Source organism: Peromyscus californicus, unplaced genomic scaffold, assembly GCF_007827085.1.
Source record: "Peromyscus californicus insignis strain IS unplaced genomic scaffold, ASM782708v3 Scaffold_22__1_contigs__length_63687245, whole genome shotgun sequence".
Classification (NCBI taxonomy): Eukaryota; Metazoa; Chordata; class Mammalia; order Rodentia; family Cricetidae; genus Peromyscus; species Peromyscus californicus.
Window position 1 is genome coordinate 10,855,091 of NW_026294525.1, and position 14,201 is coordinate 10,869,291.

General features: G+C 46.0%; 1 protein-coding gene across 5 annotated transcripts in view; it reads right to left on the minus strand.

Moving 5' to 3' along the window:
- Arid1b (AT-rich interaction domain 1B) overlaps positions 1 to 14,201 on the minus strand; it is a 380,162-nt gene that overhangs the window by 230,904 nt on the left and 135,057 nt on the right. For all 5 annotated transcript variants that reach the window (XM_052750910.1, XM_052750907.1, XM_052750906.1 and 2 more), the window contains exon 4: positions 6,952 to 7,062. In XM_052750910.1, the coding sequence (XP_052606870.1) occupies positions 6,952 to 7,062 (111 nt within the window). The remainder of the gene's footprint in view (positions 1 to 6,951; positions 7,063 to 14,201) is intronic.

The window sequence follows — 14,201 nt, forward strand, 5'->3', positions numbered from 1 at the left end:
CTGAACACCTGCCTGAGCCTAGGCTCTGTGAGCATCCTCAGCAACACAGCAGCCAACCTTCACACCTTCAGGCTTGCTGATGCCCAAAGTTCCGCCCCTCCCAGGTCCTACCTACTGGCCAGAGAAGCAGACAAAAGGCATGCTGGCTTAGGAGTGTCTGGGGGTGAACCTGGAACATGCCTACATTCTAGATAGCCAGGTCATGCCACAGAGACATACTCCAGGGCCTCACCCAGGTCATCTGAGAGATGTGTGCTGGGTCAAATCTGTGTGCAGACTTTTCTATTAACCAGGAGCATGTGCATTTATCATCCCTTACTTAATGAGCCTCATTTATCAACTATGGATCATCGCTATCCTTCTATTATCAAAACCAATATCCTGCAAATCAGTTATGTTCCGGCCCTTCTTGATCTCTGATTTTGCCACTGTCTATTTTTACAGAACTCCTTAATACTCCTCCATTAACTTTTTAAGAACTAATTGACAGTCCTACAAAATGGGTTGAAATTCATCTCCCCCATGTGTTAAAAGGAAATCTCCAGGATATGAGATGAGAAAGTTCGTAGGCGGCAAACTTAGTTAAAATCTGTTTTTAAAACTGAAACAAAATTTTGAACTTTAATGCACTGTCCCTAAGTAAATGTCTTGGCTACTCTGAGTTTAAAATTCCCCACTTTAGGTGATGAGTATAACTTGGTGACAGAGAGCCAGCCTAGCAGGCACAAGGTTCAATCCCAAACTAAGTAAATAAAATTAAAGTTAAAGAAATAACCATTTGTTTTCCCAGCACTGAAGACGTCAATTAGGAAACACTGTGTGCACAAACATTTGAGTGCCTTAAAAGCAGGCTACAGTTCTGTTAAAATATTCATTTATTCAAGCTTTCCATTATATTTAGGCTTTTCTCTTCCTGGAAGAAGTCCAAAATGTTAAAGTTTTATTGAATTTTCATTTACAGAATAAATATTTAAGTGGAATACTGTTTTGGAAGAAAGAAGACATGCGCACCCCTTCCCACCTTCTAGTCTGCCTTCTTTCTGAAATGACTGCTAATGCCCTGGAAACCCCAGGAACTACAGTGATAGGGCATCTCTTCCTGCTTGCTTGCTCTTCTGAGGAAAGGTCATGCTCTGGGAGGTACACACTAAGTCTCTCTGGGGAAAACATTACATCGTAAAAAATCCAGTTCAGAAGCTAAACATGTGTCAGTCTTTTTCTAAGTAAGACCCTTACACGCTCATCTCCTCCAAAAACAACTGATATCTCCTAGGTGAAACTTGAGTTCTAGATCAATGTAGGTAGTACAGAAGAGATTTAAGTACTGTTTGTTCCTTTTACAATTTCCTGAGACGTCAACACTATGTTCATACCTTCAGTTTGAAATTGGGCAAGGGATGACAAACTTCTGCAGAGACTTTAATGGCAGAGGGACCATCCTGCAGGGTCCCTACCCACACAAAGGGCTCCCATCTGCCTGCTCAGGGGGCCCCCACCTACCTCAGGAGGCCTCCACATGCCCCAAGAGGCTCCTACCTGCCCAGGGGCACCTGCCTTGTAAGGCGCCTCCTCTGGAACATTACAACCCCGAAGGCTGCTGACACTTAGGGACACAAAACAAACAGCCAATGCTGCACCAAGGCAGTATCCATGTCAGAACTCTCAGGGCTGCATAAAGGCAGGTGAGATTTCTCTTTCATTAATTTGTAATTTTTTTTAAGCATTTAGAATGATTTGAGAAGGATCAATCAATAGAAGACAGCTACACTCTTAACCTTTTCATGACAACGTTTAAATCAAGTTCAAGCTACAAATAAAAAACTTTCCAAAGAGTTCATCTGGCAGCCATTCGTCTGGTAGATTTAAGTTTTGCAGAAACCTGCCAACAGGTTAAGACAGTCTTAGGGCTGGGTTGAGAACTTGGAAATCAAAACCCAGCTACAAAACTGCGTCGACTTGTTCCTCCACTAGAACAACATTACCAAATCTACAGATTTGAAATGCACCATTAATGTGATACCAACGTTCATGTTTTCAAAATGCATGACCCTTTACCCTTAACGAGTGTTATTAATGACTAAAACAAACACAGGAAAACCAGAGACTCTTGCCTTAAAAGCAGAACACTCATGCTGATATATAATCCCCAAAGGGTATTTTTATAATCATCGGTCTCCAGCATCCTTTAAGGCATCTAATATCCTGTTTAACACCGTCTACTTCTGAGAACCACCAGCATTGAGTAACCCCTTCCTTTCAAAAGTGGCAACTCAACCAGACAGATGACTCAAAAAAAGAAAAAAATCAAACTCTTTGCATGTCAATCTCTCCAGCTTTTTCTGCCTGAGGAAAATGAAGTCAGAAACAGGGTTTGAGGGACCTTCCAAACTAGCCAATATTTATAAATCTACCCCAGTGCCCTTCCACTGCAATCCTTCCCAGTACCATCAGAACAGGAGAGCTCCGCTGACCTCGGGTAAACAGAATCAGGACCCCATCTACAGGGCAAACCCGTGGGCTTCTGGGCCAAGCGCAACAAAGTGGTTCTTTCCAAACTGGGGCACATAAATGGTTCCTTCCAGGCCCAGGAAGAAACACATCATTCTGCTGAAGGAAAAGCAAGCCTTCATCTTTTGATTACTCCTGTTTATATATTCATTAGTACTTTATTAAGAACGTACGTACTGTACTATATGGACTGAAATTATAATGATTAGTGTTTCTGACAGCTCCTTTTTTACAAGCAAAAAATACGTATTACTAATAAAAGAACGCTTTCTTGCTATCCTTTGCTTAATTATCCAAATTGTCCCCTTCTTCCCTTGACACTCAAGATAACCAAGGTAAAAGCGAACTGCCATTTGGAAAAAACAAAACGGTTTTGAGAGTGCCAAGGTTTTGCCAATGTAGCTATCATACCTATGCCATCATTTGGTGTCATTAGCCTAGAAAGTACACAGGCTTTCCTGAGGCTAATTCAATACCATGAGAAAGATCCCCCAAGGAATCAAATGAATAGTTTGAAACCAAGGTTAGGTTTTAAAGACTTTTAACATATACTATTTAGCAAAATACTTGCTAAATAAAACAGTAAATACCATGAAAGGATCCTATTCTAAACCAAGGAGTCAGGACAATCATAAAAACAACTGTAATGAAGGCACTAGCAAATGTCACAAGAGACATCACTGAATAAAACACTCAGTAACTAGTGTACTTGAGCATACTTTGGGAGTTCTGGGAGACTACAGATTGAGATATACCCAAGGTTTGTGAAACAAAGGGGTATATCTAAGCTACAGGGTTTGGTATAACCGACCTTCCACTCTGTCTCTCCTAACATGCTTCCTTCATTTGCTGTCAGCAAAGTAAACTACAGAACGGACTCAAATGCTAAGCGAGGCTGCTCTAATGGAAGGGGGTGCTTCAGGATAATTTTATATTACATACTATGGGTCAAGATTTATCAATAATGGAAATACCAGGTATATAAACTCACATATGTCAGCCGGAGAAATCGGGATGATTAAGAGCTACAGAAATAAGTGGACCTGCAGAGGGAGATTTGTTCTGAGCTTAGTGTTAGCCCATTAAGTAAAAAGTAAATATTACTGGTCACGGCCCAAGACAGGAGAACAAGTATAAATTTCTCAGCCCTTTGCATTCTGGGGTAACATGAGGCTCTGGCTAACCCAGCTGGAAAACCTAAGGGCGTCTGCAACTGACAACCATCGGGAACCAAATGACCTACGCGGACAGACAGGCAAGCCTGGAGGGAAGGCAGCCTCGGGATTTGATCAAAGGTGTAGCTGAAGAAGTGTGGACTGTCTGGACTTGTGGTAAAAAGTTGGTTAACTGTCTAACAAACATGCTAAAGGAAAAATTAGGTCACAGAAAAATACAGCATCTATCTCACTGTGTGCAAACAAAATTAAGAAAAAACTACCACTGGGTGTGGGACACACCTTTAATCTAGCACTTGGATCTCTGAGTTCAAGGCCAGCCTGGTCTATAGTTAGTTCCAGGACAGCCAGGGCTACACAGAGAAATCTTGTCTCGAAAAAGTAAAACAAAGAAACAAAAAGAACTCACTACCCCTGCTAAGCGGGGTGGTACACACCTTAAACAGTGCGCTACAGGCAAAGGCTGGCAGATCTCTGAGTTCAAGGCTTTCCTGGTCTATATAGTGAATTCCTGGCTGGTAAGGGTTTAAATAGTGAGGCCCAGGCTGCTGGTTAATGCTGGCTGTCAACCTGTGTTTGGAATTAACTAAAACCCAAGCATCTGGGCACAGTTGAGGGATTTTTCTTGATTGGATTATTCAAGCTAGGAAGACCCAACCAAATCTGGATCATTTGAGATCTGGGCCACACCTCCTGGTGGCAGCCAGCAAAAGAACACGGAGGAAGGGAGTATTTGCTTTTCGCTTGCTTGACCTCATTCTCACCGGCAGGCGAGTGCATCCATCCTGTTCCTGGGCCATCCCTTCTCTGCTGTTAGAACATATTGTTTTGGGATTCCAATGTAGACTGAAAACTGGCAGCTATCTAGGCCTTTACTGGGACTCCAGCACCAAACTGAGATAAGGAAAACCCCAAAAAGCACTATCTGCTTTTACTATATATATAACAGGCAGACTTAAAAAATCATACAGTAGAATCATTATGTTATACTTTAGAAGCTCACTTAAGACTTATAAAGTCCCCAAAGCAGGGATTACAGTGTCTTAGGTGTCTTTAAGGAGAAAGAGAATTGGTGACATTCAGGCAGGAAGGCATAGCCTGAGAGACAACCTCCAAGAGGCCTGTTATCAAGCCCAGGCATAACTAACACAGTGGCACGGTCCTACAGCACCAGCCTCTCCTGGCCAGCGGCTCTCCTAAGTCACACAAACGCAGGCCTCGCGGCTGTAACGGAATACCAAGTGGTCCCTGAAGCCGTAATTACCTTAATTATGTACAACTTACAAAGCAGCAATATAAACAAAAACATATTTGTAAACTCCATATAGAGATTGTTTATGCATGTGAAGCCCTGCAGAAGAAAAATAGTGCATTACAGTTCACTTAAATAAAGCCAGTCTCTACCCCAACAGATTGGATGGCTTAGGCATAGCAGCCTTGTGCAATCCATATGCATACAGACTTGCCATAAAACCTGGAAGCTCTGGTCTCTTAAGAAAAAAAACGAAAAAAAAAAAAAAGATCACAGAAATGTGATTTAAGTATGACTCCATCAGCCTCCATGAGTTTCAGAACAAAACAGCAACAAAAACAGAAAGAAAATGCCAGTGCAGATATTTATTTTTTTAACAGCTCCATAAAAAGAACTGGAGGGGGTGAAATGCTCTCTGAAATACTGAAATAGCCTGAAATACTCTCTGGAAGTAGGCAAGGTAATCATAAGTGGGTAAGTCATATGCTATATGCCTTTATATCTACCTAGATAAAGACATATAGATATAAATATAAGGATTTGGAAAAAAATCTCCAATTGTGCCATAGAATCAGCTGAGTATCAACCACTCATCTGAATATGTATGAGAAGTGTGTGTGAGTGATGGTCAAGCTTGTAAACAACTATGAAGAAAGCACTGCACGCTGCACACTGCACACTGCTCACACGGTCATGCACAGAGCCAATGTCTGTGTACGGGACATGCTCCAACCTGCTTCACAGCAGTCCTGACAGACCTACAAAATCGGCTCCAAAACCAAGACTGTGGGATCCAAGGACACCTGCCTTCCTGTGACTCAACTTCAGTTGCAAACACTTGGCCAATGCTGTGTCTGGAACAGGCGCATGCCATCCACATTCCACACACTCACCACACTGTAACTGCTTTAAAAAAGCCTCTAACGCAAACACAGAACCCACTGCCCTTCTCATTCCTTCAAAAAACAAGAACTACCCAACACATGGTCCAATGCAGCTCAACAACAACAAGAGATTTTTCGGGAAGACTCATACCGTCCCCTCACAGAAACCAAACCTATACAAAGTAGGGTTTCACAGCCCTGTACAGCAGACTCAGAGGCAATGTGTGCCCTCTAGCCATTACATACCTTCTTTCAGGGTACACAACCAACTTAAGTGGGCATGGCATGTACATAGCCTGTCATGTTCTATGTCCATTACCAATGCTCCTTCTCCAATATTGAAAAAGAACATAATGAATTTGACTTAGTGCAAGCAAAGTTACACTTCAGGTTAAGAATATGGCTCTCCCAAAATCAGGTTTTAAACAAACAGTAACAGAAATTTAACAGCAACAATAATGCTTGAGGTCAAAATATGTTAACAGGAAAATAAACGTAAAGACAGTTTAACAGGTTCACTCTTTTAGTTAATACAGACATCCTCATTCTAGGGTAAACAGAGTCCAGATGGACTGTTCATGGGCATCCCCACAGTGCAGCCCCTCACTGAAGCGGCTGCTGGCATCGTGTACAGCCATCACCACACGCGCGGGTGCAAACACGGCACGCACCAGCCGCTCGGCCAAATTTCAACCGCATTACTTTCTTTGGGGCAAACTTCTCTGTATAGAGTCCCAGGAATATTCAAACTATTGACATCACTGTATCTTTCGCAAAGCAGGAATGTCTTTATGTTTCAACTCTTGCACTGACACCTTTGCTCTGTATCACTCCCAAAATTCAACAAGCTAAAAGACGCTCAATAACGCAACAGAAATTCCTCTGTGCTCACGGGGCGAGTCAGTCAGCGAGACCTTCCAAAGGTGGGCGACTGAACTGCCCGGGGATGCTGCAAACAAAACAGACTTAACCAGAACCACGTGGCTCTCTCAAGAAAGGAGCCGCAAAGTTAATAATTCTCAAATAACACCGAAGCCTAGACGCTTCTCTCCTGTAATATAAAATAGAGCAGACAAAACAACCCTTGTTGTCAAACTTATTACGTTTTCCAATCAGTATAGTAATGTCTTACTGGTAAACTCGATGGTCTTTCCTGTTGGATTAAATTCAAGTCTTCGTGGTTGGATTTTCCAGGGGCCAGAGGAGGCTGAGATCTAGTTCCATAGCCTTCCTGAGACATGTCCTAAATAAACACAAACATACAGTCCTCATCAGTATCTCTGAGTGTAAAGCTTCAAATAGTAAACAAAAAGAAACAAGAGCTGATCATGATTAAATATTAAGTGATGTTACATTTCGGCCAACAGTCATTTAACACTTTATTAAAGCAAAGCAGCAGTGAGTCAATGACAGAAATGAATACAAACAGGAGACTGCACAGACGGAGGTGAGCTTGCGGGCAGAGGGGAGCTGCCACCCAGCACAGTGAACCACAGCCAAGAGCTCACTGGACTGCTACGTCGGAAAATGGGCTATACTGTTTAGTTACTCCTAGGGCAGGAGGGTGTGGGGACTATGGCACTCCTAGCCCAGGCTGGCCTTGAACTGTGATGACCTTCCCACCTCAGCTTCCCAAGGGTTGGAATTACAGGGGTGGGCCGCCACACTTGTATAGCTGAACTATGAGTTTGGTCAAATGCTATTTCAATTTTAAAAAATAATTAATGAAAATATTATCTTAAAATGCCGTCCTAAACATAGAATGGTATGAGTTTCTAGAAAACCAGTAAACACCCAGGCCCTGCAGCCCACAAGCCCATGTGGCATAGTTTAAAAAAAACACACACACACATTGAAGAACAACAAAAAAAGTAGGGAACAAAACACACCCCAAAACACCTGTCAAGAGCCGAGAAACCCAGCATTTCCCAGGGCCTTTTCCAGAACGCAGGTTCAGTGTTCTGCTGAAATAACACACAATCCAAATGCTACCCCACCCCACAGCCCCTGCCTAGCAGATGTTGGCTATTTAATACACTGCTCAGCTTTTCTACACCACTACCACACTGACACTTGAGACAGAGTCCCAGAGGCTAAGGGCCTATTACATAGCTTCTCACTTGGCTCTGAAAGCTGAAGAACCAGTTTCGAACGGGAGAGGCAAAGTAAAAAGAATGGAAAGTACTGCCTTCAAATAAAATTTTCTTCCCTTCTCTGTCAGTTCACATAGGCATTAAAGAACCACATACAAATTCTATTTTATTAAATATTACATGGAAAAATAATGTTTATTCGCAAAATCCTCTAATACTCGTCTGCTGCCCCACCCCATGCTCACACAGAACACACTACAAATTCCTTGGCTTCTTAAGCCAAGAAAGAGCTGGGTACTGGATCTCACAAACTGGATCTCACCAGCCAGCACCAGCCAAGGGTCAGTGTAAACTGCCTTTAAACTGGCTCTAAAATAAAGGCGCATGCCTGAGAACAGCATTCCAGTCTCTCTTACAGGCCCTTGGTCTCTAAGGGTGACGAATGATGCCCACCCTTTGGGACTGATTCTGCTGCAGCTGCCTGGGTTGACTTGGGAGTCACATCATGACAAGATGGGAGAGATACCTGCAACTGAATCACCATGCAACCACGGAGCCACAGCTCTGCAATCCGGTTGCCTGCAGAGGGTGGCACTTTGGCTTGTGGGGGTTGAGCATGAGTTGGAGGATTATTACCACCCTATCTCCCACCCCCAAAACCAAGATTCCCACAAATGGAGATTTCTACTTGTCACAGGGATGCCCTCCGGGGCATCCCACAGTTCTCTGAGATTAACAGCCAAGATTCCAAATCAAGTGAGCACAGGGCCTCCTTTAGGGGCCTTCAGCCCGCTACAGAGAAAGCACAGAGGTGCAGACCGGCCTCACAACGGCCAAGGAGATGAGCAGACCTGCTTCTCCACAGCACACTTGCACGGTGTCTGGGAACCCGCCCTTCCTCAACCAGCTTTGAAGCCGCTAGCTTTCTCTACTGCAAAACAAACTGCTGCTTAGAGGGCTTGGAGAGGGTAACCACAGGGGCACACACTGCAGCCAGACAGTGCCCTACAGAGGGCTTGGAGAGGGTAACCACAGGGGCATACACTGCAGCCAGACAGTGCCCTACAGAGGGCTTGGAGAAGGTAACCACAGGGGCACACACTGCAGCCAGACAGTGCCCTACAGAGGGCTTGGAGAGGGTAACCACAGAGGCACACACTGCAGCCAGACAGTGCCCTACAGAGGGCCTGGAGAGGGTAACCACAGGGGCACACACTGCAGCCAGACAGTGCCCTACAGAGGGCCTGGAGAGGGTAACCACAGGGGCATACACTGCAGCTCGACAGTGCCCTACAGAGGGCTTGGAGAGGGTAACCACAGAGGCACACACTGCAGCCAGACAGTGCCCTACAGAGGGCCTGGAGAGGGTAACCACAGGGGCATACACTGCAGCCAGACAGTGCCCTACAGAGGGCTTGGAGAGGGTAACCACAGAGGCACACACTGCAGCCAGACAGTGCCCTACAGAGGGCCTGGAGAGGGTAACCACAGGGGCACACACTGCGGCTCGACAGTGCCCTACAGAGGGCTTGGAGAGGGTAACCACAGGGGCACACACTGCAGCCAGACAGTGCCCTACAGAGGGCCTGGAGAGGGTAACCACAGGGGCATACACTGCGGCTCGACAGTGTCCTACAGAGGGCCTGGAGAAGAAGGTAACCACAGCGGGCACACACTGCAGCCAGACAGTGCCCTATAGAGGGCTTGGAGAAGAAGGTAACCACAGCGGGCACACACTGGAGCTCGACAGTGCCCTACAGAGGGCTTGAAGAGGGTAACCACAGGGGCACACACTGGAGCTCAGACAGTGCCCTACAGAGGGCCTGGAGAAGAAGGTAACCACAGCGGTCACACACTGGAGCTCAGACAGTGCCCTACAGAGGGCTTGGAGAAGAAGGTAACCACAGCGGGCACACACTGGAGCTCAGACAGTGCCCTACAGAGGGCTTGGAGAAGAAGGTAACCACAGCGGGCACACACTGGAGCTCAGACAGTGCCCTACAGAGGGCTTGGAGAAGAAGGTAACCACAGCGGGCACACACTGGAGCTCAGACAGTGCCCTACAGAGGGCTTGGAGAAGAAGGTAACCACAGCGGGCACACACTGGAGCTCAGACAGTGCCCTACAGAGGGCTTGGAGAAGAAGGTAACCACAGTGGGCACACACTGGAGCTCAGACAGTGGCCTACAGAGGGCTTGGAGAAGAAGGTAACCACAGCGGGCACACACTGGAGCTCAGACAGTGGCCTACAGAGGGCTTGGAGAAGAAGGTAACCACAGTGGGCACACACTGGAGCTCAGACAGTGCCCTACAGAGGGCCTGGAGAAGAAGGTAACCACAGCGGGCACACACTGGAGCTCAGACAGTGCCCTACAGAGGGCCTGGAGAAGAAGGTAACCACAGCGGGCACACACTGGAACTCAGACAGTGCCCTACAGAGGGCCTGGAGAAGAAGGTAACCACAGCGGGCACACACTGGAGCTCAGACAGTGCCCTACAGAGGGCTTGGAGAAGAAGGTAACCACAGCGGGCACACACTGGAGCTCAGACAGTGCCCTACAGAGGGCCTGGAGAAGAAGGTAACCACAGCGGGCACACACTGGAGCTCAGACAGTGCCCTACAGAGGGCTTGGAGAAGAAGGTAACCACAGCGGGCACACACTGGAGCTCAGACAGTGCCCTACAGAGGGCTTGCAGAAGAAGGTAACCACAGCGGGCACACACTGGAGCTCAGACAGTGCCCTACAGAGGGCTTGGAGAAGAAGGTAACCACAGCGGGCACACACTGGAGCCCCGACAGTGCCCCTAAAACAAGCAGCAACAAGACCACAGCTGAACATGATCAGAAAATGCTATGGCCTCTCAATTCACTCTTGAGGCTTTACATGTTCAAAATCATTAGATTCCACGGAAATTTTAAGTACTATTTCTAACCACAGAAACTTTCAGTTACTAAATACAGTTGGAAATAAAACCAAAATCCAATTTCATGTGAATGGGAGAATGGCTGGAGAGAGCTTGCTCTGCCTTAGGTGGGATTTGAGTGTAAGGACGGAACTGTAGGAGCTCGTGGAGGGGCAGGAGTTCTAGCCTGGATCAGCCATCCCCTCAAGACCATGCGCAGAGGGACTGAACTGTCTATAATAGAGAAGCTGGGTTTGGAATCCCAGCATTCTGGTAGCTGAGGCAGGAGGACCAGGAGTTCAAAATCAGACAGACCTACACAGCAAGGCACCATACATCCCATAACTCACTTGAGCTATTACTATTATTATTACTATTCTTTAGCATACACTTGTTTTCACCCCCAAGTAACTAAACATACTTCTATAAGCAATAAAAAGGTACTGTCAGTACCAGAAAAATACATTTAACATTATATTTTATTTTTTTAAAGCACAGATTTATATTTGAAAACATCATTGCCATCTTTGGTTATTTATAAACTTAAGCCAGGATACACATATGAGCACTCATTAAATTTATCTGTCCATCATACAAAAGGTTGACACTTCAAAACACCACCATATCATGACAATCCCCCAGTGCACAGAAACCGAGCACTGGAGTGTGGTTCAGCACCTCTGAATGTACCCACATCTCACCTACAGACATAATGACAGGCTCTGGTCTGAACCATTTCAAATTATGAATCAAGAGTCATGGGAAACTGACACACAGGGCACAAAGGGCATGGGCAGGGCTGCGTGCACATGCTCAGAAACTTTCTCTGAGGCATCTGGGAAACGGAGTCCACACTGACTGAACGCCTGTGACGGATCACTCCCTTTGTTGGGTATACTGCCACACTAGAGCATGAAGCAAGGTGACCTGGAACAGAGCAGGGTCCCATTTACCTCAAGTGTGAATGAAAAGCTGCACTAAGGATCCAGGGCAAAGGCCAAGTGCACAACCCACTTGTTATTCAGTGCTGGGAAGGAGAGAGGTGAAGGGGAGAGCAGAGAGCAGAAGGGACTTCCATGTGTGAGGTCAAAAGACGCAGAGAAACAGTGAAGAGGGAGAGGGTGTCCTTCCTAGGCTCCCCTTCCTCCACAAGGGGTACTAAGCTATTTTTTTTTTCCAGAGCTAAGGACTGAACCCAGGGCCTTGCGCTTGCTAGGCAAGCACTCTACCACTGAGCTAAACCCCAACCCCCCTAAGCTATTTTTAAAAAATAACCATCTTTCCTCAGTTTTCCACTGAGTCCAATCACAAGGGAGCGTTTCCATCAGTCTCCCTTTGGACACAGCTGGAGAAGGCTTTCTGCACATGAACTGGTTCAGCTCCTTCAGTCCCTCGCAGTACAGGAGTGACCACACAGCACAGCACTAACTGTAGACACCTCATGTAGCCACTCCCCTACTGATGGGCATTCATGTTGCTTCCGTTCCTTCTTGTCTTCATACAGCATTACAGTAAGCAACTTCAAGCATGTGTATTTCATGTGAAATATCCCAGTATCACTATTCTCTACCCATGTGATATGATGAACACAGACAAATACTGGCAAAGTACTCTTAATAAAGGAAGAGCCAAGCTGGGTGGTGGTGGCGCACGCCTTTAATCCCAGCACTCGGGAGGCAGAAGTAGATGGATATCTGTGAATTCGAGGCCAGCCTGGTCTACAAAATGAGTTCCAGGAAAGGCACAAAACTACACCGAGAAACCCTGTCTCGAAAAACCAAAAAAACAAAACAAAACAAAAACAAAGGAAGAGCCGATTCACACCCCAGTCCATCACTATGGAACAATACAAACAAGATGCTCAAGCTCCCATCACAATATCTAACTCAATATGAAAAGCAGCCAGGTTAGAGTAAAAGAGATGAGGGTACACCCCTCCACCACACACCACCGAAAGAAAGAAAAAATATAGACCATAGACCAAAGGGAATGAGACGAGTGAGGTGGAGTCAAACACAGTCACAGCAAACTCAACAGGAGACTGATGAGGACACACTCAAAGGGCAGCCAGCCTGCAGGCTTCGCACTCCAATAGAGAGCAGGCAGAAAAACAGAGCAACCAGGGCGGCTGGGGATGTAGCACAGTGGAACAAAGCTTGTCTAGAATGCACAGGTATGTGGGTTTGATCCCCAGTGAGCACATGCTCACATTCACACATGTGCACGTACACACACACACACACACACACACACACACACACACACACACTTGGGGAAGGGGTCCCCCTACTTCTTTAACATTCTGGGCATAGGAAGAATGTCTGAGAGGCTTCATAAAGGCCAGTGTTACCCTGGTCAGAATCTTTTGGTGCCTCTGTCTCCCCACTCTGGAAACACCTACCTTCAGATAAACCAATCTCATAGCCACAAGGCATTTCACTGGGGTCGGGGAGACACTCCACAGACCACCACAGACTGCAGGTCCTGGGAGATGAGCCCAATGAGAAGAAACTGAATGTGTCTCTAGATAAGGAAACTGAAGGGATCCTTTCCCAGAGGGCACAGGGGCTGGGACAGTCACCGCCTGGCCACATCAGGGACACCTGCAGGAGACACCAGCAATGGGAGCTGACAACCCCAACAAGTGACTGTACAACAGCCTCCACACAGCACAGCTCCTTCAAGGCCCTTGCTCCTGCTACCACTCAGTAAAACTTGCAGGATTTGCTTGTTCATGTGCAGTCATGTGCTGTGGTCTCAAGAGTGATGGACTCTTGATTTGTATAGCTGTTTGCAGACAACAGGAAGCTTTAAGTTAAAACTACTGCATACTGAATGATTTAATATAATTTTCACTTTTTAAGTTATAGTCTCCTAAATTTGTTCTTTATAAGCTTCAAGGCTATATACTGACCACTTCCAAAATACTTATTCCAGTATCATGAATAAAAAATTCAAATACAAATTCCTCTTGACAGATTCCAATGCAAGAGCGCTCTTTCTGCCTTCCATTATCATTATACAGTTAAGGGCCGAGAGAAGCCAGACACAGAGGCCCATCACTTGGTTCCCCTACATCTTTCATCCTAAGTCCCTACAATGACCCCACACTGACCATTCCACTTCTCTCCATTAACATGGAAACATGTAAGGAAAATTCAGCCTTCATGTCCATGTGTGACTCCTAGCCCTCAACTGTTACTTCTACTTCAGGCCTCACCTCCCAAATGGGTCTTAGGCTACTAGACACCTGTTCCTTCCTCTATGCCCATGCACAGCTGGCACATCCCCAACCCAACACAAACCTTGTTCATCCTTCCTCCTGCCAGATGGAGGTCCTGTCTATTGGGCGCCCTACTCAGCATCCTACCCACTTCGAGCCCTA